We start from the raw sequence: 24,383 nt of genomic DNA, 5'->3' as shown, positions 1-24,383 counted from the left end.
CAAACAGCCTGTTACTTTAGTATAAGGATAATTTGTAATTACAGAGTAACTTTGTAAAAGTTTGTTGGCTCTAGCAGTATTAAGTCAATTGTGTTTCAGGAAGTAATAGCATTTTTTTTAAATGGCCATACAGTATATAGCAATTTATCACGGAGGGAAGGTAATACATTGGACTGTAAATTATACTGGTATCCAACTTAGTAACCATATTATCTTTTTGGTAACTTTAATAAATCATGGATGGTTGATTAAGCTTGTCCGATAAGGATGGTTGATTAAGCTTGTCCGATAATCTTAATTAACAAAAGGGGAAATTTAGTTTATTTCTACTATGCACATCAATTTATTGTCCATTGTCTTATCCCTTAAGATCCCTGAAAGTGTACTACAGAGTTGACCAGAGGCAACACGAAAGTAAACAGAAACAATTGTTGCAAAAACTTCAATGTCACTGATCAACATGACAGTAGACTGAGAGCGTCAGGGATCTAAAGGGATAAGACAATAACCGATAAATTGATGCATATTCCCAATGATGATACTCAAAATTACACCTTCAAATTAGTGGTTTGGACGTTTAGACTCTGAAAATAATAAACCAACCAACCAAAATGCATTAAAAGTCCCCAAAATAGTTAAACTAACGAACTTTATTATAAAACTTAGGGGACTAGTGTAATAAACATCCCAATGTCTACTCCCTGTCTGTAAATAAGCACATAAACAAGGATGACAATATTCTCAAGTAGCGAGCACTAAAAAATCATGGAACGGACATGGAACGACGCTTCTTATAATTAAGGTCCGTACGAACGATTTAGAAAGCGAAGTAACACCATAATTGTTACCATAAAATCCTACGTCTATTAGAAATGCTGATTTTTAACTTTTTTGTATCTCTATAATCAAGAAAAAAAATATACAAGTATCTAAAGTTTTTTGAGTTAACGAAAAAGATAACGTGGTAATAAAACTTTGGGTACCAGTGTAATCTACAGTGTATTGTCCCCTCCTATGTGATAGACAAATTGAAACAAATTATACTTGATAGATATTATTTTGACTAATTTAAAAACAAATTTGTAAAGATAATAAAGATTTCAACATAGTATGACATTGAACTAAATTGATTGATGTCTTAGTTAATTTTACCATATGTGTGGTAATTGTCAAAACCAAATTACCGATTAGATCATAAACGGGGAACGTCAATTTTAACTTTTTTTATAACATGACTTAAAACCATATTTTCGAAGTTTTGAATGCGAAGCTTTTCTAATATCAGGGTAGGTTCGTCCGTGGAGGATAGTATTGATTGTTAATCATGGCATATTAGAATGATTAACTATTGATTTCAATAATTTCAACTATATGTAATATGTATTTATTATTAAAAACCCAGAGAGTGAGGGGACAATGAACTGTAAATGAAACTAGTACCCAAAATTTTTAGCCTCATTATCTTATTCATTAGCTCAAAAATTTGGGTACTTTTATTAAATTTTGTTCTAAAATAGTAGTTTCAAAACTTTAAAACAAATCATTGTAATCTACAGTGATTATTATTTGCAAGATAATGTAAGTACGTTGATATCAAATATGTAATAACGCTAATAAATATAAATTTTATTGAGCTTCGACTTATTGGATGTTGTTATCCTTGTTTTTAGGACTGGGGGGATTTAAGGAGGGGGGGGGGGCGGGGGGGGGTGCAACTTGGACAAATCCGCACAAAAAAAAACTATTTATGCTGTTGGCAGTTGGCGTTCCTTGATGATAAAAAATAATAATATATAAGAAAGGGGGAAAAGGTTATAAATATGTCTTTTAAAAACAACTAAGAATATCTTTTGTTTAATGCATAGCAAATTCATTTTAAATTTTACTTTTAAAAGCGAATTTTTTATATTTTTTGGGTCGATTCTATGTCAGTCAAGAAAGGATGGCTCTTATCGTTAATTTAGACATGTTAGTATGTCCTATCAATTCCAAACCTTGCATGATGATTTCTGTAACAATGAGGTAAGGTATGATATTGGAACTATGATTCCTAGAACAAATTGTAAAGCATTTCAATCATCAAGTCCTTGTAGATTTCATCCTTGTTCACTTTTTGAAAAATTAGCCTGGATTTTTATGTGTAATCTATAGGTCATGCAACTATATCCCAACAATCAAACTTTTAAATTTAAAAAAATGGTTATTTTAACCCTTTCAAATAAGATATTTTCTTTGTTTTTTTGTATGCATTTGTTAGCTTTAATTTTTTATTATAATGAAACACTAAAGTTTAGAACATCAGAGGGTTTCATAATGCCAAGAAAATATGGAAAACAAAAATCTTAAGGGATAAGATAATGTAAAATAAATTGATGTTTTTAAAAATTTTGGGACCAATATAATTTATAGTCCAATGTACAATCCATCAGCCTGGTTTTTTGATAAATTGGATTAACAGATAATTAGTTTGTAACCAACAAAATTCGGTGCTTGCTTACATGTGAAGACCGGAGCACCGAAACCCTCCCCCCCCCCGCTTAGTTTTGACAAAAATCAAAAATAAGGGGGGGGTAGTTTTTTAACCCCCCGCTTAGTTTTGACAAAAATCAAAAATAAGGGGGGGGGTAGTTTTTAACCCCCCCCCCCCCCTTAATTTTGAAGAAAATCAAAAATAAGGGGGGGGGGGTAGTTTTTTCACTGTACAACACGCCAGAAAGTTGAGTGAGGTAAATCAAGAAAATCCAGTATACCAGATTGGAAACCTTATTACAGGGATATTTATGTTTTGGGGCATAATTTCCTTATTTATTGACTGATTTTAGTAATTGATGTATCCCTGAACAGAAAATAAGGAGGAGGGGGGCCAGTAAAAGGTTTTAATTTTGCGCTTCTGGCGTGTTGCACAGTGAAAAAACTACCCCCCCCCCCTTATTTTTGATTTTAGTAATTGATGTATCCCTAAACAGAAAATAAGGAGGAGGGGGGCCAGTAAAAGGTTTTAATTTTGCGCTTCTGGCGTGTTGCACAGTGAAAAAACTACTCCCCCCCTTATTTTTGATTTTCTTCAAAATTAAGGGGGGGTTAAGTCTTTGCTTTGCTGAGCACTTTTCCTCCTTGCCGTTTTCCAGACATTAAAAAACTACCCCCCCCCCCCCCCCTTATTTTTAATTTTTGGCAAAACTAAGCGGGGGGGGGGGGGTTTCGGTGCTCCAGTCTACCACATGTAAGCAAGTACCCAAAATTCAATAAAACTACCCAAAGTTTTTTATATTAGCTGGAATAAAAGTCTGAAGAAAAAATAATATTAGTAAAAGGAAAAAAGTCATTGATTTTGCAAACCCTCTAAAGTGCATGGTCGAGTAATTCTATACACATTTCACGTACATAATAATGGTTTAACATAGTTTTAGGATAATTTATAAATTAAAGTCTATGCCATTAACTCTAAAAGCGTACAGACAATAAAAAAATCCGGAAGCAAATTTTTAACATTTTCTGCAAGCTTCAGTTCCTATGTCAGTACAATGTTTAATTATGTTGAAAACTAACTTTCTGATATATTTATTATTTAAGAGTTTCTATGATTTCTAAATTGTATGAAGTTTTACTTTGATAGAACCATTCTAACATGTCAATATTAACAATAAGATATATACACTATAATTTAGCATCAAAATAAAATAACGACAGCTTTAAGGAGCCAGACTGCATTAGAAAGAATTTAAGACATATTGTTCCGACTGCTTATAATATATAATTTGTTGAATAATTCAAAGTGCCCATCGAATAAGCTCTTAGTCCCCCCCCCCCCCTTTACCATTATTTTTAAACAAATTATAAATAAGGAGGGGGAGTTTCCTATGCTTAACCCCAGTGGGGGCTATATTTTGTTTATATCATTGGGAGTGTACAATGTACATTTATCTGTCTTATCCTTTACTTTCCTTGAAATTGGCTAGGATCCCATAAAAACCCTGACCATATATCCCAACTGTTTATATTATATGAAGGGAGAATATGGAATAAAGGGGCTGTGTAAGGGGGATCGTTTTCTTTAGCCTGCAACCAGTTTCACTTTATTGGAGTGCATGATAATCTTGTGTAAGTAATAATAAATTCATTTCTCGTATTCATTCGAATCTGGTGGATAGAAACCGGTTCTCATCCATACAAAAAAAACTATGTCTAGCACCGTATTATAACCAGTTTTCTACGAATATAAAAATGTACAATCATAAGATTAAAACCAGTTTTTTTAGCCCGTGCCTTCGGCATCTCAGGGCTAAAAAAACTAGTTTTAATCTAATTATTGTACATTTTATATCCGCGGAAAGCCATTTATAATACGATGCAAGAAATAGCTATTACCTGTTAAATGTTGTTTTATTGGCATTCTCCCAAATAGGCTTGTAGGTTACACTCGGACCTTTTGGCATACTAAAAATAAAAAAGGAAATTAGATGTAACAAATAAAATAACATTATAGTGCGCCCTACTTTTTTTTGAGATTATGAATAATAATATTCGAATTATCTCTGTTTATGGATGTTTTGCTATTCTAACCAATAAGTTGCCGGATTTTTCCTGCGCTGTATTACTATTGGTTCAATTAAGGAGAAGCTCTTTATAGTGCCTTTAAAAAAATGACGTCATGCAATACAAATTACCAATGATAGGCCAATACACAGACTAAAATACCAATGGCAGTCTGTTTACATTTTAATTGGCCAATACTAGGCCAGTATGGCATCATGTTTTATAGGTGCTATAGAATAAGTACTTACTGCGGTAGATTAATTGAATTGGCAGTGGTTCCATATCCATAATTTTTGTGTGGCTGGGCGGGCATATTTTTCAACCTACTCTTGGTTGCCATTTTCCCCGGCTGGCAGTGATATTCTGAAAAACAAAGATGACAATAGCTTATACAAATAAAGAAATGAATCCGAAAAAAAATCACGAAACCTATACTTGTCGTTGGAAGGACCAACATATATTAATATTCATGGATTACCAAAATATACTAAAAATCTGTATCGTATGGGAGCCGAGAAATCATGATACTTAATAAACGGTCTTATTGAAAAAACTATAAGATACAATCTTTCTATCTATAATTTTAGCAGAAACAAACCCCAATATACAATTTTCATGCCCTTCACAGCTTTACTGATGCAAAAAAATGAGTTTTAGAATTGATGCTTCTTATTCATAATAATAAAACCCTGTGGTGCACCTACCCTGCTTGGTTAACCAGTGCCAAATATAACCTAACCTGACCTAAAGTAATAAACAAACAAAGGAAAAACTCCCCCATCCACGATTTATATTTCTTGAGTTATTTCAAAATAAGGATAGGGGTTCTGTGATCGACATAGAAATTGAGGGGAATTTCCTTTTACTTTATATTTAAACTATCCGACTATAAAATGAAAAAGAATTTTTTCACATGAAGAAGATGTGAAAAATTAATTTAATATTTAACCTTACGCATGCACAGAAATATGTACAATATGAAGGGTCTTAAAAAGGGGGAAAGAACACCTCCCCCACTCTCAGGTGTATACACAACCCACAATACCCCTCTCTTGCGAACCGATGAATTTATTTTAAAACAAACAAATAAAATATAATAAGACAATAAATATATAATAAAAGTTTTTTTTATATGAAGAATGAGATTTAACAACTCTGACATGAACCTGTAATATAAAGTATCCCCACCCCCTGTTTAGTCAAAAACTAATTCAGCTCTTCATTGTAAGGAAGGTTTTAGGCTATTTTTCAAACCTTTTGCAACCCCTTCTAATACAAAGCCCTTAAATGATAGGGGCACAGCATCCAGGGTATAAGGTATAACCAACAAGTAAAATAAATCTAAAATAATATTTGGTGGGCATATGGAGAGGTCGTCAAATTTACGATGTATTGCCCCCCAACGACAGCTGAAAACCCCGTATAGGTTTCGTGATTTTTTCTCGAACTATTTTGTTATTGGTATAAGCTGTACAATATCTAGTTCTTTTATATAAAAAAAGTCTGTCCTGTGGTTGATGTTAAGTGAAACAAATTAAATATTCAATCTTGTAAAAACGTTTGTAGGTTAAAAATTTGACGAAATGCGACAATTCGTTTTTTTTTAACTTTTTACATAATTTCTAAATAACTAGGCCAGATTTCTTGACGTCTAAAAGTACAATCTTTATAAAGAGTAACCAGTTTGATAATATTGAATAACTGTGGTATTTTTGGTAAACTTCTCTTGCAATAAAGTTTTGTCAATACCTTTGAAATTCCCCCCCCCCCACACCCCCTCCTCCACAATTTATACTTCCCTTTGTATTATTATGCACTTCTGCACAGAAAATCCCCCCCCCCCCCCCCAACTATATTGGGAATTTCCCTTCTTACCTGTAAATGTTGCCGCCCCCTTTCCATGAATGACCTTCTTAAAATATTATAACTTTTTTATTCATCACAATTAAAGCATGCATAAACTAATTAGAATTTTAACTTTTTACATCTTAATCTTCTTATATAAAGTATTACTAAGTTTTTTTGTTTGTTACTTAGAATATCGCAAACCAATTAACCAATGGAGTTTTGCAGTTTAGGGAAGCTTGACATAGGTCCCAGGGTGTTTTGGGTTATTTTCTAACCGCTCTCTAGTCTCCTCCTTTAAATACAAAGCCACTGGATTCAATGGGGAAGTCACGAGTCCTATAACATGAAATAGTAATCTAAAAATGGTTGTTCAGATGTGACATGTTCTTTTCAGATAATCTTTGCCAATGCCTTGGGATTATTTCAGGCTAATTTCTTGGCTCCTTTACTTAATCTGTACAGTTATATAACAATTATTAAACAATTAAGGTAGTATAAACATAAAGTTAAAGTCATTTTGTTTGTCAAAATTTGTGGTGTTTTTACATAAGCCAACTTGTAATCTAGACTATAGATAATTTTATAATATTCCCTTTTGATAGTTAATATAGGATATACGTGGATGTATTATTGAAAGGGAAATATGTCGTCAATTTAGCTTGCTAATATGGACCTCATTTATTGGTTAGTTCGTTCATCCAGTAGAAAGGAATGGGAAATGGAAAAGGGGTTGGACAGGGGGTATCGTTATTTTAGCCAGCTCTGAGAATTACTTTATCAGAGTACATGAAAATCTGGTGCAACATCCAAGTAATAATATATCGATTCTTTAAATAAATAGGGAAAGCCTTATCTTTACATTAAATCATAGGAAAACCATATAGCATCAAAAGTAACTTAATAATCTCTGTTTAAAAATGTTTCAAACACGCATAGCGTGTTCCATAAAGTATAAAATCCTTCATACTGTCTGTTTTTAAAGATTTTTTATAATCAGGGTCTGAATGCTAGAACATTATTGCGGTTGGAACGTTTAGGTTTAATACAAATTTAGAAATTAGAATGTTGGGTCTTAATATAACTTTTAAAGTTATATATGTAAGTAAATTGCCTGCCAGTCCGTTAGCATAATAAAAGAATAAATTTTAAAAAGTGTTGTCAATTTTTGTGTAAAGTTACTTGTAGTTAGCCGTCTTGTCTAAGAAATTAATTTCAAGGAAATGCTTTTTGCACAAAGTTAAATATATACAATAACATTGTATCCAGGATGGCTTAGAAACCGTTTAATATCCGCTGGATTAGAACCGGTAAGAAATCATGCATAGAATCGTATTACAAACTAATTTTGTTAGCCAACAAAACTGGGAGAAATCTTATATTTTTTTTAATTTACCAACTGTGGAAAACTGTCTTTGATACGATACGATAACCAACTATTCTTTTCTTTGTCTGTCTGTTACTTAATGGCTTTATTTTAATCAATGCATTGCACAAAATTATTTTTTTTCTGTTTGATTATCTTTAAAATTACTTCAAACGATTTTAATACTTCAAATTATCCTACACTTTTATTTGACAATAAAATGTTTTTTTCAGTATTGCTTTGAAACCGATTAATAACTGCAAGATTACAACCAGTTCTACTGAAAAATAATGTATAACATTGTATTAAATAAAATTTTCTACGAATATTTAAAAATCTTCAAATTAAAACCAGTTATGTTAGCCCAAGGATCTGCAGGCCCGGGATTTAATATCTGCGTTAAGCTGTCTTTAATACGATAAATAACCAATATCCAATTATACTAAACAAAGATGAAATATCCATAAGAAGCGAAGCGCAGAAATATTTATAAGTGACGAAAAAAGCCAACTAGATTTAAGGAAAAAAGGAGTTAAAGAGTATGATACTTATTATTACTTAACTTCTGAAAAAGAGACCCAAGGGCAAAGTCACATATAATTATTAAATAATATATACAAAATATCAATTTTTTGGGTATAGTCCCTTTCGTGGCAACGCCCCTTATGGGGCGATTCTTTGTATTTTCAAAATGGCCTTTAATAGGTTAATTAAGGTTAGGTTAGGTTATATTGGGTTAGGTGATTGTCCCACAGGGTTAGACAATTGGCTCCGCAGGGTTAGAGCTTCCCACAGGGGCTAGAAATAGGAGAAAAGCTACTGTGAAAATTCGAAGAATCGCCCCTTAAGGGGCGTTACCACGAAAAGGACTATATCCAATTTTTTTATCTTCAACTTTGTTTTTTTTTCAGAACACTTCTGTTGAATAAAGTGGCCTTATTTATAAGAGAAGACATTGGATCTGGTACAGTTTATGGTAAATTATTCCTGGAATCGATTCTTTAATAATGGATATAGAATATACGTTAGACTATAAAAGTTGGAAAGATTTTTAATCAATATAATAGATTTGAAATCTGCATAAAATTTTAAGGATTTTTTATAAAATTAGTTTTTTATATAATTCTTTATTTAAAGGCGCAAATACAAATTAAGTTAAATAATTTTGAGATCTGTGATTGGTGGATTGAAAACTATCTGCGCTCTGATTGGAGAAGCTTAAGTGACGTACATCATTCAACCAATTAGAGCGTAGGTAGTTTCCAATCCAGCTATCCTATTGGTCAAAATTTATTAACTTAAATCGTATTTGCGCCTTTAAATAAAGAATTATATAAAAAACGAATTTTATAAAAAATCCTTAAAATTTTATGCAGATTTCAAATCTATTATATTGATTAAAAATCTTTCAAACTTTTATAGTCTAATATACGTGGATATGACAGGGGAAAATTTTCATCAATTCAAGTTGCTAACATGGACATCACCTTTTTCATACAGTAGGAGAGAAGTGGGGTAAAGGGGGTGGATTGGAGATATTGTTATTTTAGCCAGCTACAAGTTTTACTTTATTAGAGTAATTGTTAATATGGTGTAAGATCCAGGTTATTATAAATTGATGAAACTTAACGGCAAATACGTTGTGTTCGCATATCTTTGTAAGCGGCAAAAAAAAAAATTTATAATCTGCAATAGCAGTTACTTAATTATGCACATTTTTTTTTCACATTGCAAATAAACTCACAATAATACTTATTTTACGCGGATTTTCTCTAGCCAAGGGCTTCAAAGTCGATTCTTACCTGGTTATAACAATATGCAGAAATAAAATGTTCATCCAGCCGTTTGGTCGGTAGTAGCCTTAAATAATAGATTTTTGTAATGCTCGATTCTACCAACATTTTAGCATAAACTGTACTAGATCCAAAACATTTTTTGCGCTTTATTGCAGTTTTATTTTGTAAAGTCCTGAAACACGACCCATTTTTAAGCAAGGATTAAAGAGACTGGGAAATTGTTCAATAAAATCGTAGATTTTCATTGAAAATTTTTGAGGATTTTTAACAGCTTTTTAAAACAATTATGAAGCAAGGGGGTGGGGGAAATTTGGCTGTAGATAGTTTTCAAATTTAATAAATATGTTCTCTAATCCGTTGGATTAAATTTTTTTATTAATTCTAAATCTTGATATGTAGGCCAAAACTTTGCAACCCATACATTTAATCTACAATATGTTTTAATATTATATGAATGTGATATACATCAATTTCACGTTCATTGTCTTAACCCTTAAGATCACTTTATAAAGCCATGTGATTTCCTTTTCTACTAAGCTACATCCCATTCTTCCTACAATAAATTTAACCTCCTATACCGAATAAGAGGTACACCGACAAACGTCCTACTACGACAAACGTCCTAATGCGACAAACATCCTAATCCGACAAACCTCCTAAACGACAAACGTCCTAAGCGACAAACCTCCTAAACGACAAACCTCCTAATGCGACATCTCTTAAGTAAAACCTCCTAAAAACTTTTTCAAGTGATATCACATTTATTAAGTGTGAGGTAAGGGTCGATATTTTTAATGCAAGGTTGTATCGGGTTCGAAACCATGCCGTTGGGTAGCCAACACCGACTTTGGGACAACTGTCGGACGGATTTTTAAATTTCACACTGTGGACAAAGTTATTCAAGAAAGAAATTTCGGTTTTGAATTTCGTCCCTGTGTGTTTTATCGCCATATTGGATTTTATTGTTCAACTTTTTAACAGCAGTGGTCCTCAAATTTTGGAAGATTTTTTTTATTTTTTAACTTTTGAAAAATTTTAGGACGTTTTACTTAAGAAATGTCGCATTAGGATGTTTGTCCCTTTAGGTGGTTTGTCGCATTAGGGGGTATGTCGTTTAGGAGGTTTGTCGCATTAGGATGTATGTCGCATTATGAGGTTTAGGACGTTTGTCGCATTAGGACGTTTGTCCCTTTAGGAGGTTTGTCGGTGTACCTCTTATTCCTGCTATCCCTGGTTTCTTACCTGTAAAACAAAACAATTCAATTTCCCGAGAAAGACAATTTAGCAAAGTTTGCTGGATAAAAGTTCCACTAATGGATAAATTATTACCTGAATCTTACACTAGATTTTCATGCTTTCTAATAAAGCAAAACACGCAGCGGGCTAAAAAAATAACGATTTCATCTTTCCACCCCCTTTACCTCATTCCTTCTCCTTCTAGATGAACATAGATGACATATAAACAAGCTCCATATTAGCAAGCTAAATTGACGACAATTATCTCCTATGTTTTAATATCCACGTATATTGTACATCCATTGTTTTTTTTAACTTTTAGAATTGATTTATTTTTGTTTATATTCAGTTCCTTATGATTGAATCACATAATAATACCAGCGAAAATTTTTAGATGATGTAGGTTATATTTGTCATATTAAATTGGACTATTTAAGGCTGCCCCATTATATGAAAAAATAACTGCCCTCTCATACTAATCTTTGTTCACTTTCTAATCAATAATGTGGTCTGATGTTTCTGCACTGTTTCCCGTTGTTCCAAATAATTGATCCAGGATCTAGAATTTTTATATTCATCACTTTTTAGCTTTAAGTTTTACAAAATAAACAAAAATGCACTAGCCCAGAAAAGCTTCAATTTATAAATTAATCTAAAGATCGAAAAGTGTACCTTGTCGTCTGAGGAATCGATACTAAAATTAAAGATAATATCACAATTATAGTTGGTGTCAAATAAGGCAAAACAAATAACAGTGTTTTAGAATTGATTGTAAAGATGCTTTTCTTATTACATGGTGCCTAATCTTGCTTTGAATCAATATTTAGAAATCACTCAAATACGATATTATCACGTAAAATGTATTCTTAAAATCTAATGAAACAAATTATTTAAAATTGAAATACTGTGTTCTATAAGATTTAGAGTTGCATCGCATTCTAAATTGAACTTAGCTGTATCAGGAATCATCGCGCATAGTGTGAAATCAAAAAGACAGGTGGACCCTAGAAAAATGTAGAAAAAGTTTACTTTTAAGTTTTTTTATTTGGACGACGACATTCTATAACCTCCATAGAACCAAACATTTAGAAGTTTGATCAATACTGTTATGTTTGGTTTATGGAATAGTATAATAATAACAAGAATGCGCAAAATACATTCTGTAATATATATTCAGCTTTCTAACTGGCAATATGGTTCTGTTACATGTGAAAAAGAAGTAAGTAATAATAGTGCAGCTACTCTACAATTCAATTTAATTATTTGTTACAAGAATTTTAAAAGGGACAAACTATTTTTTTTTTATTTTAGGGTGATGAGTTTATTTAATTTATAAAAATTTAAAACACAATTGCCCAGAATTTCAAAATAGTATTTTTGCCGTTTTGACATTTTTACCGATAATTATAAATTTGAAAAAGCTAAGCATACCTAAATACATGGATAGGTTTACCTACATGTAGCGAAACTACTCTATAATTCACTTTGTCGAACCGTAACGCTATGGAGGAAATGCAATTTTGTCGTCTGATATATTTGATAGACAGCTGAAATTATTGGTGAAGATTCCTTCAGACAATCAGCATCAAGTATAAGATACATTTGATTCGTTGGTCTGTCATTCATGCATCAACATTCATTAGAAAATTTGGGTATACCCCCTTTCGTGACAACGCTCCTCAAGGGGCGTTTCCTCGTATTTTCACAGTAGCTTTTCTCCTATTTTATCCCCTGTAAGGGGCTCTAACCCTGCGGGGCAATCACCTAACCCAATATAACCTAACCTATCAAAAGCCATTTTGAAAATACGACGAATCGCCCCTTACGGGGCGTTGCCACTAAAGGGACTATACCCGTAAATTTTTGTATGATTTTTTCCAGAATGGTTTCTTGATTTCTATGATTTATTTTTCAAATGAACATCTTCTTTAAAACATTTTGTCTCTTTGTCCATCCATGATTTTTTGCGATTTTCTACTTACTGATGTTGTTATCCTTGTGTTCTTTTTAGGGAGGAATCATTGTTCCTTTTTGAGACAACTTTAACTACAGAGGTGAAAAAAGTGCTTGATACTGTGGTGGCCATTCATAATGGCAGAAATAAAGTTATGCGACTTTTAGCAGAGGTAATATTTCAAAGACCTACGCCTGTTTGCTGTCATTTATTGGTCAATTCGTTCATCTAGGAGACGGGGAGGGGATGGGTTTAAGGGGGTGAAAGGCTATTTTAGCCCGCTGTGTGTTTCACATTATTAGGGAACATGAAAATTTGGTGTAAGTTTCCGTTTTATAGTCTAGGATTTGCATTGAACAAAAACTCATGTATACTGTATAGCATCGCATTATAGACAAATTTTCACGAATAATAGAAATAAAATTAATGACAGTTTTGTTAGTACGGCAATCGGAGATAATTAAACTGGTTTTATCCTTAGAAGTTTTCATTTTATTATCCACGAAAAGCTGTCTATAATACGATGCGATAAATAACTAATGTATAATTTAAGTTGGATGATCTAAGCAAGCATGGTATCACCATGGACCCTAGGATGCAGGGACTCGTACTAGAGCAAATCAAAGAATTAAAATTAGGTATGATTTTTAAGGATCTACTAAGGATAGGACAACAATAATTTATTCATTGATGTATACCGAAATTATGATAACAAAAGTACCCCCCTATGAAAATCGTCCATAATAATAAACCAACAAACAAAAAAAGATTTTTAAAACTTGAATTTAGTGAGAGGTCGTCCCTCATCACTGTTTTAGGGACGTATCCGCTATTCCTTTTGATAAAGTAACAGGTTGTTTGTCTGTTTGTAATGGAGAATCTCGCTAACCGCTGAATCGATATGCTTTTCCTTTACAGGATAGCTTCTTATAGGTCCTGTGAAGGTTTATAACTATTTTGGGGGAGGATACCACCACCCTTCCAAGAGAAATCGCCAAAAATACAGCTAAAACCCCCAAAAAACATTACTAACCCCATATATCAGCAAAAAAATATTTTGTTAAAATAGATTGAAATGAAAATATAGAGGCCTCTATGGATGTAGCTGCTAATTATAATAATTTAAAATAATTTTAGTTGATGAATATGAGGAACAATGTATACCAAGTGGTGGATTTGCTTTTCAAGCGGTAAGTGCCATTTTTTCAAGTAAAATTCACTTTTGTGACTGTGTATTTTGCTAAGAAGCTTTATTTAGTGCCTATAGAAATTCCGTCATACTGGCCTAACATTGATCAATTGAAATGTATACTGTTCCACCATTTGTAATTTAGCAGGGAGGGAGGAGACATTTGGCTGTTTATTACACTAGTCCCCAAAGTTTTATAATATAATTTGCAAGGAGAAAGCAGAAATTAGCCTGAACCCTGGGATCAATTTAAAAAATAACCCCAAAACTATCCCGGGACCTAAGTTGGGCTTCCTTTAAATGGAGAACCCTATAGGTTCAGTTTATAGCAAGAATTTAACAAACAAATAAAAAACTTTACAATTTTATAACCTATTATATAAAGTCGTAAGGTCTTTTAGTCTTATACACAAGATACTGCTCACCGCTGTACTGATATGGTTTTTCTTTAATGCGTTGCGTTTCACTGGTCCAGTAAGGTTTTTTATGGAGGTTAACTCCACACAGTACACTCCCAAGAAAAATCACCCTATAAAAAAAATGACCCCTCCTCCCCTCATAACAAAATAATTCTCACTTTTATTTTAACTTTTTAAAAATAAAATTAAAATTAGTGGGGTGGATTGACCCTAACTCCCCCCCCCACCCAAAAAAAACATCCAATAATTTAATTAATTTTATTTTGTGAAGGATGTATGTTTGAGAAGGAATGGTCGAGCTCCAACCAAGGCCATGAAAGAGGTCATAGCAAAAGCATCAGAAGAAGTTAAATATAAAATTCACAGGTTTTTAAAAAGGATACCATATATGTACACAATGTTACACAGCATATAATTTGGATGTCCATGATTAAATTAAAGACTTAATGCTTATTCACCAGAGGAACAATCACACAAAGATCAAAACTTTATCGTGAAAATTATCTTTACCTTATAACATATGAAACAAATAGATTTTTAGAATAATTGAAAACAGCTATTATAAAAAAAATTATTTCAGAGATAGAGCCAAAGAGGGAAAATGTTTAACATTGAAAACTATCTCAGAAAGTTTAGGTAATTATCATCTGTTTGAAATAGAAATTTACATAGCTCAATTATATAATTATATTTTTAAAATATAAAAAAAGTCATATTTTTTAAGTTTATTGTTTAACACCCAACTTAATATTTATATTATAAAATATTTACAACATTTTTTAGAATTGCTGGATGGAGCAGTAAAGATTGTTTATCCAATGGGTATACCACCTTATGATCCTGTTAGAATGGAACTAGGTGAGTATCCATATTAGTTTATCCAATGGGTATACCACCCTATGATCCTGTTAGAATGGAACTAGGTGGGTATCCATATTAGTTTATCCAATGGGTATACCACCTTATGATCCTGTTAGAATGGAACTAGGTGAGTATCCATATTAGTTTATCCAATGGGTATACCACCCTATGATCCTGTTAGAATGGAACTAGGTGAGTATCCATATTAGTTTATCCAATGGGTATACCACCTTATGATCCTGTTAGAATGGAACTAGGTGAGTATCCATGTTAGTTTATCCAATGGGTATACCACCCTATGATCCTGTTAGAATGGAACTAGGTGGGTATCCATATTAGTTTATCCAATGGGTATACCAGCTTATGATCCTGTTAGAATGGAACTAGGTGAGTAGTATCCATATTAGTTTATACAATGGGTATACCACCTTATGATCCTGTTAGAATGGAACTAGGTGAGTATCCATATTAGTTTATCCAATGGGTATACCACCCTATGATCCTGTGAGAATGGAACTAGGTGAGTATCCATATAAGTTAATCCAATGGGTATACCTCCTTATGATCCTTTTAGAATGGAACTAGGTGAGTAGTATCCATATTAGTTTATTAAATGGGTATACCACCTTATGGTCCTGTTAGAATGGAACTAGGTGGGTATCCATATTAGTTTATCCAATGGGTATACCACCTTATGATCCTGTTAGAATGGAACTAGGTGAGTATCCATATTAGTTTATCCAATGGGTATAACACCTTATGATCCTGTTAGAATGGAACTAGGTGAGTATCCATATTAGTTTATCCAATGGGTATACCACCTTATGATCCTGTTAGAATGGAACTAGGTGAGTATCCATATTAGTTTATCCAATGGGTATACCACCTTATGATCCTGTTAGAATGGAACTAGGTGAGTAGTATCCATATTAGTTTATCAAATGGGTATAACACCTTATGATCCTGTTAGAATGGAACTAGGTGAGTAGTATCCATATTAGTTTATCAAATGGGTATACCACCTTATGATCCTGTTAGAATGGAACTAGGTAAGTAGTATCCAAATTAGTTTATTCAATGGGTATACCACCTTATGATCCTGTTATAATGGAAATAGGTGGGTATCCATATTAGTTTGTTCAATGGGTATATATGGTATGTATTATCCTGTATGAATGGAATAATAAACATTCCAATATCCTCTGCCTTTCCCTCCCTGATATGAATATTATTTAGAGAACTGTGAGGAATTGGGCCATCATGATGCAGACCAAGTCCTAGACCCAGCCTCCACCACACTCTGGTTTACTGTTAAACAAATGCAAAATGATAAGCTATTAAAGGTTGGTGGGTTTTATTTCTTTTCCTAGACGAGGAGTTATCATTTTTAAACTCTGTGACTGTAGCCCATCGATAAAATATTGGTTCAAACACCATCTTATTGATGTTAAAAATTGTACCTACTGCTGTTATGACAAATAAACATCATTTACAATTAGAAGCAAGGGAAATCTCTGGCTATAAACAAGTGCCACACATTGCAAACCACATTTAGAATTTAGTTTTCGGTTGTGCAGCTAGTTTTGTGGGACCGAATAGGAAAATCTGGCAAGGATCCAAGAATTTTGACATCAGCTTCATAATCCTAAAGCAAATGATAATATTAACCTATAATTTAATACATCCCTTTATCAAAAATGCTAGATTTTATAAAAAATCTTGTTGAACTATATGCATATTGCACTAGTGTGAAATTGAATACAGGATTTAAGAAAAATGAATATTTGGTAGGGGCAAAATTAAGTATGTGTGGTTAATTACTTTTCATTTTTATTTAAATAGTAATTTTATTGTTATAGGACTATCTTGGAGGAAATGAGAAGACTAAAGCAGTAGTAAAACTAGCCAAACTAGGATCTGGAGCTCCATGCAGGGAACCAAGGTAAAAACTTTAAGATTTTAATTGACAATGTATTTTCAGTATTTTTATGAAAATTTGCAGCAACAGCTTCCATGGTAGATAAAAGTTTTTTTTAAATTTTGCTCTTTTCCAATCAGTTGGGAATTTCAAGACACTGGAATTTTAAAACACAAGCCAAACAAAAAAGATTTTGACTGAAAAAGTTATGGAAAGAGAGATTTACATTGGTTAATAAATTTTCAAACAAAACATCTATCCTAAATATAGAAAAAGATAAATCACATTTCCTTTGTAGAAATTTGATTCTGTATAATACATTACAGGTAGACCGATTTATTAATAAAGTAACTCATTGGGTAGGAGAATCTTCTCACGGCAAAAATTTTGCCATCTATTTTAAACATCAAAAATAGACACATTATTCTATTCCTTAAAAAATGCTATAGACATTTAGATCTTAATTACCTATAGAGTAGCTTCATTAATACAATATTAACTTTAGGTTGTCAGAAGAAGAAAGAAAACAGATAATGCTCCTGGAACACAGGAAGAGAGAGGAACTCAAGAAATTAGTCAAGTAAGCTTAATAAAATTGTTAAACAATAAATAAACCATGATTCTTACTCCCAAACCATGACTGATTGTACCAGAAATAGTTATATATCGTATTTTCGTAAACTTGTTAAATTTTTGAATGGATATTCCAATTTTTGATCACATGGAAAAACTTGAGATTTCTCTCTTAGTTGTTTTTTCTAGATGAAGAAGGTCGAAATTACATTTTTTGTCATGTATTGACAATAAAATTTGGAAAACTATTACATATGTACAATATTAGAAAATTGTAATACTTAATTTTAAGCAATAAATACGATAAAGTTAATAAATGCTATATTTTATAAAAATAAGTAAAAATCTAATTATACTTTCCAGAGATGATGATCAGTCTTTCTATAATGAAGATTGGGCCGACAATACCAAACTAGCAAATACATTACAGGTTACTGCTTACAAAATTCATTGTCTACCACAAAAAAAATTAATGATACAAGGTTGGAAGCAGCTGAGCACATAATTAAAGGAAATACGGAAAGTGTCATGTGTGACGTCATAAAATAACTTATAAAAATGAAGGATTAGAGAAGTGGGAAAAGAAACCTCTAAAAAAAGAGACGGATTTTTATGACGTCACACATGATACTTTCCGCATATCCAGAAACAAATAACCTCAAATAGAATTAACAGGATTCTTTCAGAAGCTTAGGATCTAGCTGCTTAACTGGTTAGGTTGTACCTCTATATACATATTGGTCCAGTTTTAAATTTTTTCAGTAGGTGTACGACTAAAACAATTACCTGCCCTATAATTCTATAACTTTTCAAAAATAAAAAAAAATTGTGGGGGGGGTGAGGTTTTTATTTAGTATTTCTCTAGAGACTAACAAGTGAGTAATAGATCAAAGACTAGCTAAATTTTCTTGAGTCTTGACAAACATTCAAATAGAAGAAGATCTACCAAAAAACATAATATCAATATATTTTCAGGGAGTAACATCAGTGAAATGGAAGCCTTAGACAAAACTAGCATGGATTTCTAGGACTAGCTTCTCCCAAAATGTTCACCAATGACGCTACTCATTATTATTAATTTATGATATAAATTGTATTTGAAACAGCATAATTCTTTATTTTGCAATACAGCAATGATAATCCCTCTTGTATTGTAATTTTTGTATCTAGTCATGCTAAAAAGCTTTTTATGTATGGGGCTTTATTATCCCTCCTTAACAGTATTAAATTACAAAGGCATTTTAAAAATAACAAGGAATTAGTTGCCAAATTTTAGATTTTTTAAAATATTAAAAATATGTTTATGAAATCTTGAGCAATGTACAATATTCAGGTGACAAAATTGATCTGTTTTGTTAGAACTTCTTTTAAATTTTCAGAATTGAAATGTCAGAAGAACAAGAAGAGGAGTTGATCAAAGCAAAAGAGAAAACTAAGGCCAAGGGGAAAGATAAGGTATATACAATCCGGAAAATAAAGTTACAGGATGTCTGCTTGTACCAAAGGATCTCGCTAACCGCTGAACCAATATGGTTCTCCTTTACAGGGTAGTTTTTAGTAGGTCCTAGGAAGGTTTAGAACTATTTTAGGGGAGGGTACTACAACCCTAGATAGAGAATATACAAATATTCCTCCCCCCCAAAAAAAAAAAATTATTTTTTAAATTAAAATAAAATCTAAAATAAAATATGGGTTATTAAATTCCACTCCCTCCTCCTCAAGTGCCCCTAGAGGCCTTTAGGGACGTAGCCCCAAGTTTAGAATTAGACAGTTCTACCCAACAAGTGAAATAGTTTGGAGATCAGATGATTTAAAAGGTTGATTTTCATTAGCTGTTAAAAAGTACAATTGCAACAAAAAAATTAAATAATTTCTATATTTTTTCTCTTACCATCCGAAATAAGTATACATACATTAAAGTTTAATCCATGGGGGAAATCCTGTTTTTTAAAAGTTTTAATTAATTTACCTTAGCTCAATTGTTCCAAAAAGGAATTATATATTTATCTTTATAGGGAGAGGAGGGTAAAGGATCATCAACACCAGACATCTTGTCAGAAGCTGCTATGACCAATGCTTACTATATTTGTCATAATGTACAGGTATGATATAGTCATAATATTGCTATGACCAATGCTTACCATATTTGTCATAATGTACAGATATATAGTCATAATATTGCTATGACCAATGCTTACTATTTTTGTCATAATATTGCTATGACTAATGCTTACTATGTTGGTCATAATGTACAGGTATAATATAGTCATAATATTGCTATGACAAATGCTTACTATATTTGTCATAATGATCAGGTATAATATAGTCATAATATTGCTATGACAAATGCTTACTATTTTTGTCATAATATACAGGTATAATATAGTCATAATATTGCTATGACAAATGCTTACTATATTTGTTATAATGATCAGTACCCCGTCCCGGATTTGAAAAATTTTGTTAAAATCTTTGCCCCCAGCCAAAATATGGTTAATTTATGCATAAAAATGACCCATGCAAAATATTTTTTCTGTAATGCAAAAATTGCGACGGTACAAGCACTGCAAAGTTTTTAAAATCTGCAAAAAATCCTGTTTTTATGGCTTTTTTGGGGCTTTTGTACCATCCCAATTTTGAAGATTTTTACAAAATTTCAATTCAAGTGTGTTGATATATACCTGAAATTTACCAAAAAAAATGGGGGCAGTCTCAATTATAACATATAAAGGTGTAGCAAGTAATCTTCCAAATACAAAATTGTCAAATTGCATACATATATAATAGGATTGGGCCGGATACTTTTTTGGACGGATACTGGATATCTGGCTGATTTATAACGCTGGATATCCGGCAAATATATGTTATTTGGCCGGATATCCAGTTATTCGACCGGATATCCGGTTATTTGGCCGGATATCCGGTTATTCGGCCGGATATCCGGTTATTCGGCCAGATATCCGGTTATTTGGCCGATGTTCTTTTATTCGGCCAGATATCCGGTAAATTGCCATATAACAATTATCTGTCATTAGAAATCAACCGGATATCTGGTATCCAGCCAAAAAAGTATCGGCCTAACCCTAATATATATGTATGCAATTGTTTCTTCTTTACAGTAAAGTTTCTGATAAATCCAAGGAATGTTTCAGTTATTACCACTTAAATAAAATTAGAGGATCGACCCTTCTCTCAGGTGCCCAAGAGTCCTTTAGGAGCGTTAACGCTAGAAAGTACTATGGAGAAGCTCTTCTTGTAAAAATTAGATAATTTTTAACATTTAACATCTTTTTATGTATCATTATTCATTGTTTATCTCTGTTAATTTTGTATTAACTTAATGGAAAAAGATGTCTTAGCTTATAAAAGATGTACAGTGCTTTCCCTCAAAACGTCTTTTGATCACTGACAACCCCTTCCTCCTTATATTAACTTGCAATGGTTCCTGGTACTCAATATAAACTATCCTAACCTGACCTTATATAATTAAGAAACAAACTAGAAAGTATCCGTTCCTTTTTTCAAGGTCGGAAGGGGGTATGTGCTCGACTTGGCACTTGGGAAACTGGCAATAATTTGTATAAACTTACGTCTTCTATATATCAAAAACTAATGCTATAAAGCAGAAGTACCGATTGCAGAGTTGCTACACTTTCTAAACCCTTATTGTTACAGGAATCATCAACCAAAGTTTTCAATCAAAAAATTTCAACTTGCTTAGATTAAATAAAAGAGCTAACCTTTACGGAGTTCGTTCAGACTCATATTATAGAAAAGATTTGCTTTTAATAAGTATCAGAAATAGATGGGACAAAATAAGCCGTTTAATACACTAGTCCCAAAAGTTTGAAAATAACCTTTTCTTATTCGTTGACTTAATAACTTTGGGGACTTTCAATAAATTTTGATGGATAGGTTTATTAATTTGAGTGTTCAGTCGTTTCTACCACTAGTTTTAATCTACAGAAGGGTTAATTTTGTGTATTATTAATGGGGATGTACATCAATTCATTAGCCATAGTCTTATCCCTGAGTAACATCCTCGAGTAACATGTTATTTCTTGTTATGTAATAAAAATTAAAGTATTCTAGTTATTATTACACTTTGGGTACAGGGATCTAGATAGAGAAGACAATGGCTGATAAATGGACGTGTATACCCCATGATTATACACAAACTTACCCTTTCTGTTGATTACAATAGGTGGTTGGAACGTCTTATTAAACCAATTAAAATTTCAAACAATCTAAAAAGTTGTTGAGCAAACAAATGAAAAAGTTTTTAAAACTTCGGGGACTAGTGTAATTAACAGCCCATTGTGCTCTGCCTCCCTAGTTATTATTAGACTTTTGGTACACTCTGGTATAATTCAGAGAGGGAGGGGAAATTGGACTGTTTATTTCACTTGTCCCCAAAGTTTTATAATTGTTTTTCTAATTCATTAGGTTAACAACTTTTGAGAATTTTATTGAATTTTGATTGGTTGGTTTATTAAGTTAAGTGTATAAACGTTTCAACTGCTAAGTTTAATCTACAGAAGGGATAGTTTTGTGTATCAAACTAATTTCATACTTATATAATAGAGGTAGGGCGGATACTTTTTTGGACGGATACCGCATATCCAGATGATTTATAATGCAAGATATTTGGTATCTGGCAAATTACCGGATATCCGGCCGAATAACCAGATATCCGGCCAAATTACCGGACATTTGCTAGATATCTGACCAGATGCCGGATATCCGGCATTTTAAATCAGCCAGATATCCAATATCTGTAAAAAAAAGTATCCGGCCCAACCCTATTATATATGTATGCAATTTGACAATTTTGTATTTGGAAGATTACTCGCTACACCTTCATATGTTATAATTGAGACTGCCCCCATTTTTTTTGGTAAATTTCAGGTATATATCAACACACTTGAATTGAAATTTTGTAAAAATCTTCAAAATTGGGATGGTACAAAAGCCCCAAAAAAGCCATAAAAACAGGGTTTTTTGCAGATTTTAAAAACTTTGCAGTGCTTGTACCGTCACAATTTTTGCATTACAGAAAAAATATTTTGCATGGGTCATTTTTATGCATAAATCAACCATATTTTGGCTGGGGGCAAAAAATTTAACAAAATTTTTCAAATCCGGGACGGGGTAATGATCAGGTATAATATAGTCATAATATTGCTATGACATATACTCACTGTATTTGTCATAATGTACAGGTATAATATAGCCATAATATTGCTATGACTAAAGCTTACTATATTTGTCATAATGTACAGGTATAATATAGTCATAATATTGCTATGACAAATGCTTACTATATTTGTCATAATGTACAGGTATAATATAGTCATAATATTGCAATGACATATGCTCACTGTATTTGTCATAATATACAGGTATAATATAGTCATAATATTGCTATAACATATTTTTACTATAAAGGTATAAATTTTCAAAAAAGTTAAATGCAATACTTTTCTTTTCACAAATATGATTCTTGTACTTTATTTTCATATATCTAATTAAAATGGATGTAAATTACTTGGATCTTACACCAGATTTTCATGTTCTCTAATAAAGTGAACTCTATAGCAGGCTAAAATAACGATCTCCCAAAACCCCCTCATTTAACCCATCATCTTTCCTCATACTGAATAAACTGCCCGACCAATAAATATGGGGAGAAATTGCATATTAAATTAGGGAAAATTTTTTTCCTGTTATAACATCCACATATATTCTACATCCATTCTTCTTTAGGATTTGATGTATTTTCGTGGATTTGTTTGGGATGGAGCTAAGAGTAAAGGTAAAGCTGGTAAAAAGAAGAAAAGATAGTTTTATTAATTGTAACATTAATATTAATAAAATTATGTGTGATCATTGAAAAATATATCATTTATGTAAAATATTAAATAAAAATATACACAAATAAAATGTTTATTATTTTATAAAAATACTACCGGCTTCGCCCCTAGCCTCTAGGGGCTGTGCCCCAAGAGGTGTGATCAAACCAATTTTTCGTAATTTAGATTTAAAAGAAAAATTTAAAAAAAAAAATTCTTTGGGGGGGGGGGGGGGAAGTCGACCCCACTATTTTAATTATAGTTTTAAAAAGAAAAATCGGGGGGGGGGGGTATTTTTCATTTTTGGGGGAGTTGGGGGTGTCCCACCCCCCAAGAAAATAGTTACAAACCTTCCCGGGACTTATGAGAAGCTACCCTGTAAAGGAGAACCCGATCGGTTCAGCGGTTAGCGAGATCCTTCGCTACAAACAGACAGATAGACATCGTTCTACTTTGTATTATAGATGTGATTTGATTAATAAAATTTTAATACTAGATGGTTTGTTTAAGACTTTGGATCATGGAAAGAAAACAAAGTCATTCCTAATTAGGACAGAAGTCACTGGAAATTGATCTAAGGAAGGCTACTTATGTCCTTCATCTAACAAAATCTAACTTAAGGGAGGTGACTTATGTCCTTTGTCTGACAAATTCTTACATTAGGAAGGCTGCTTATGTCCTTCATCTTGCAAAACATAGCAAATTCTTGGAAAACTTAGCTTTTCTGTCCTTCACATAGCTAATTCTTGCAAAACATAGCAAATTCTTACAAAACATAGCAAATTCTTGCAAAACATAGCAATTTCTTACACACCATAGCAAATTCTTGCAAAACATA

General features: G+C 32.3%; 3 protein-coding genes across 3 annotated transcripts in view; 2 read left to right on the top strand and 1 right to left on the bottom strand.

Moving 5' to 3' along the window:
* Positions 1 to 4,895, bottom strand: part of LOC145332601 (tektin-1-like) — a 103,446-nt gene extending 98,551 nt beyond the window's left edge. The window contains exons 1-2 of the mRNA XM_080177609.1: positions 4,785 to 4,895; positions 4,369 to 4,437 (exon numbers count right to left, since the gene is read on the bottom strand). Coding sequence (XP_080033735.1) covers positions 4,369 to 4,437; positions 4,785 to 4,876 — 161 coding nt within the window. The 5' untranslated portion in view covers positions 4,877 to 4,895. The remainder of the gene's footprint in view (positions 1 to 4,368; positions 4,438 to 4,784) is intronic.
* A 6,987-nt stretch (positions 4,896 to 11,882) lies between these two features.
* On the top strand, positions 11,883 to 19,075 carry LOC145331298 (cilia- and flagella-associated protein 298-A). Its single transcript, XM_080175916.1, has 12 exons — positions 11,883 to 11,998; positions 12,791 to 12,905; positions 13,287 to 13,371; positions 13,871 to 13,923; positions 14,613 to 14,707; positions 14,922 to 14,977; positions 15,125 to 15,199; positions 16,439 to 16,545; positions 17,062 to 17,144; positions 17,626 to 17,700; positions 18,057 to 18,123; positions 18,669 to 19,075. Exons 1-12 carry the CDS (start codon positions 11,973 to 11,975, stop codon positions 18,696 to 18,698), a joined length of 867 nt encoding a protein of 288 aa, XP_080032042.1. The 5' UTR covers positions 11,883 to 11,972; the 3' UTR covers positions 18,699 to 19,075.
* A 1-nt stretch (position 19,076) lies between these two features.
* Positions 19,077 to 23,621, top strand: LOC145331795 (small lysine-rich protein 1). The gene is made up of 3 exons (XM_080176635.1): positions 19,077 to 19,148; positions 19,709 to 19,795; positions 23,460 to 23,621. Exons 1-3 carry the CDS (start codon positions 19,080 to 19,082, stop codon positions 23,535 to 23,537), a joined length of 234 nt encoding a protein of 77 aa, XP_080032761.1. The 5' UTR covers positions 19,077 to 19,079; the 3' UTR covers positions 23,538 to 23,621.
* The last annotated feature ends 762 nt before the right edge of the window (positions 23,622 to 24,383 follow it).

The sequence above is a fragment of the Acartia tonsa genome, chromosome 11 (genome assembly GCF_053477335.1).
Source record: "Acartia tonsa isolate MP-2025a chromosome 11, ASM5347733v1, whole genome shotgun sequence".
NCBI classification, from domain to species: Eukaryota; Metazoa; Arthropoda; class Copepoda; order Calanoida; family Acartiidae; genus Acartia; species Acartia tonsa.
The sequence above is the reverse complement of the archived record's forward strand: the minus strand, read 5'-3'. Positions and strand labels throughout refer to the sequence as shown.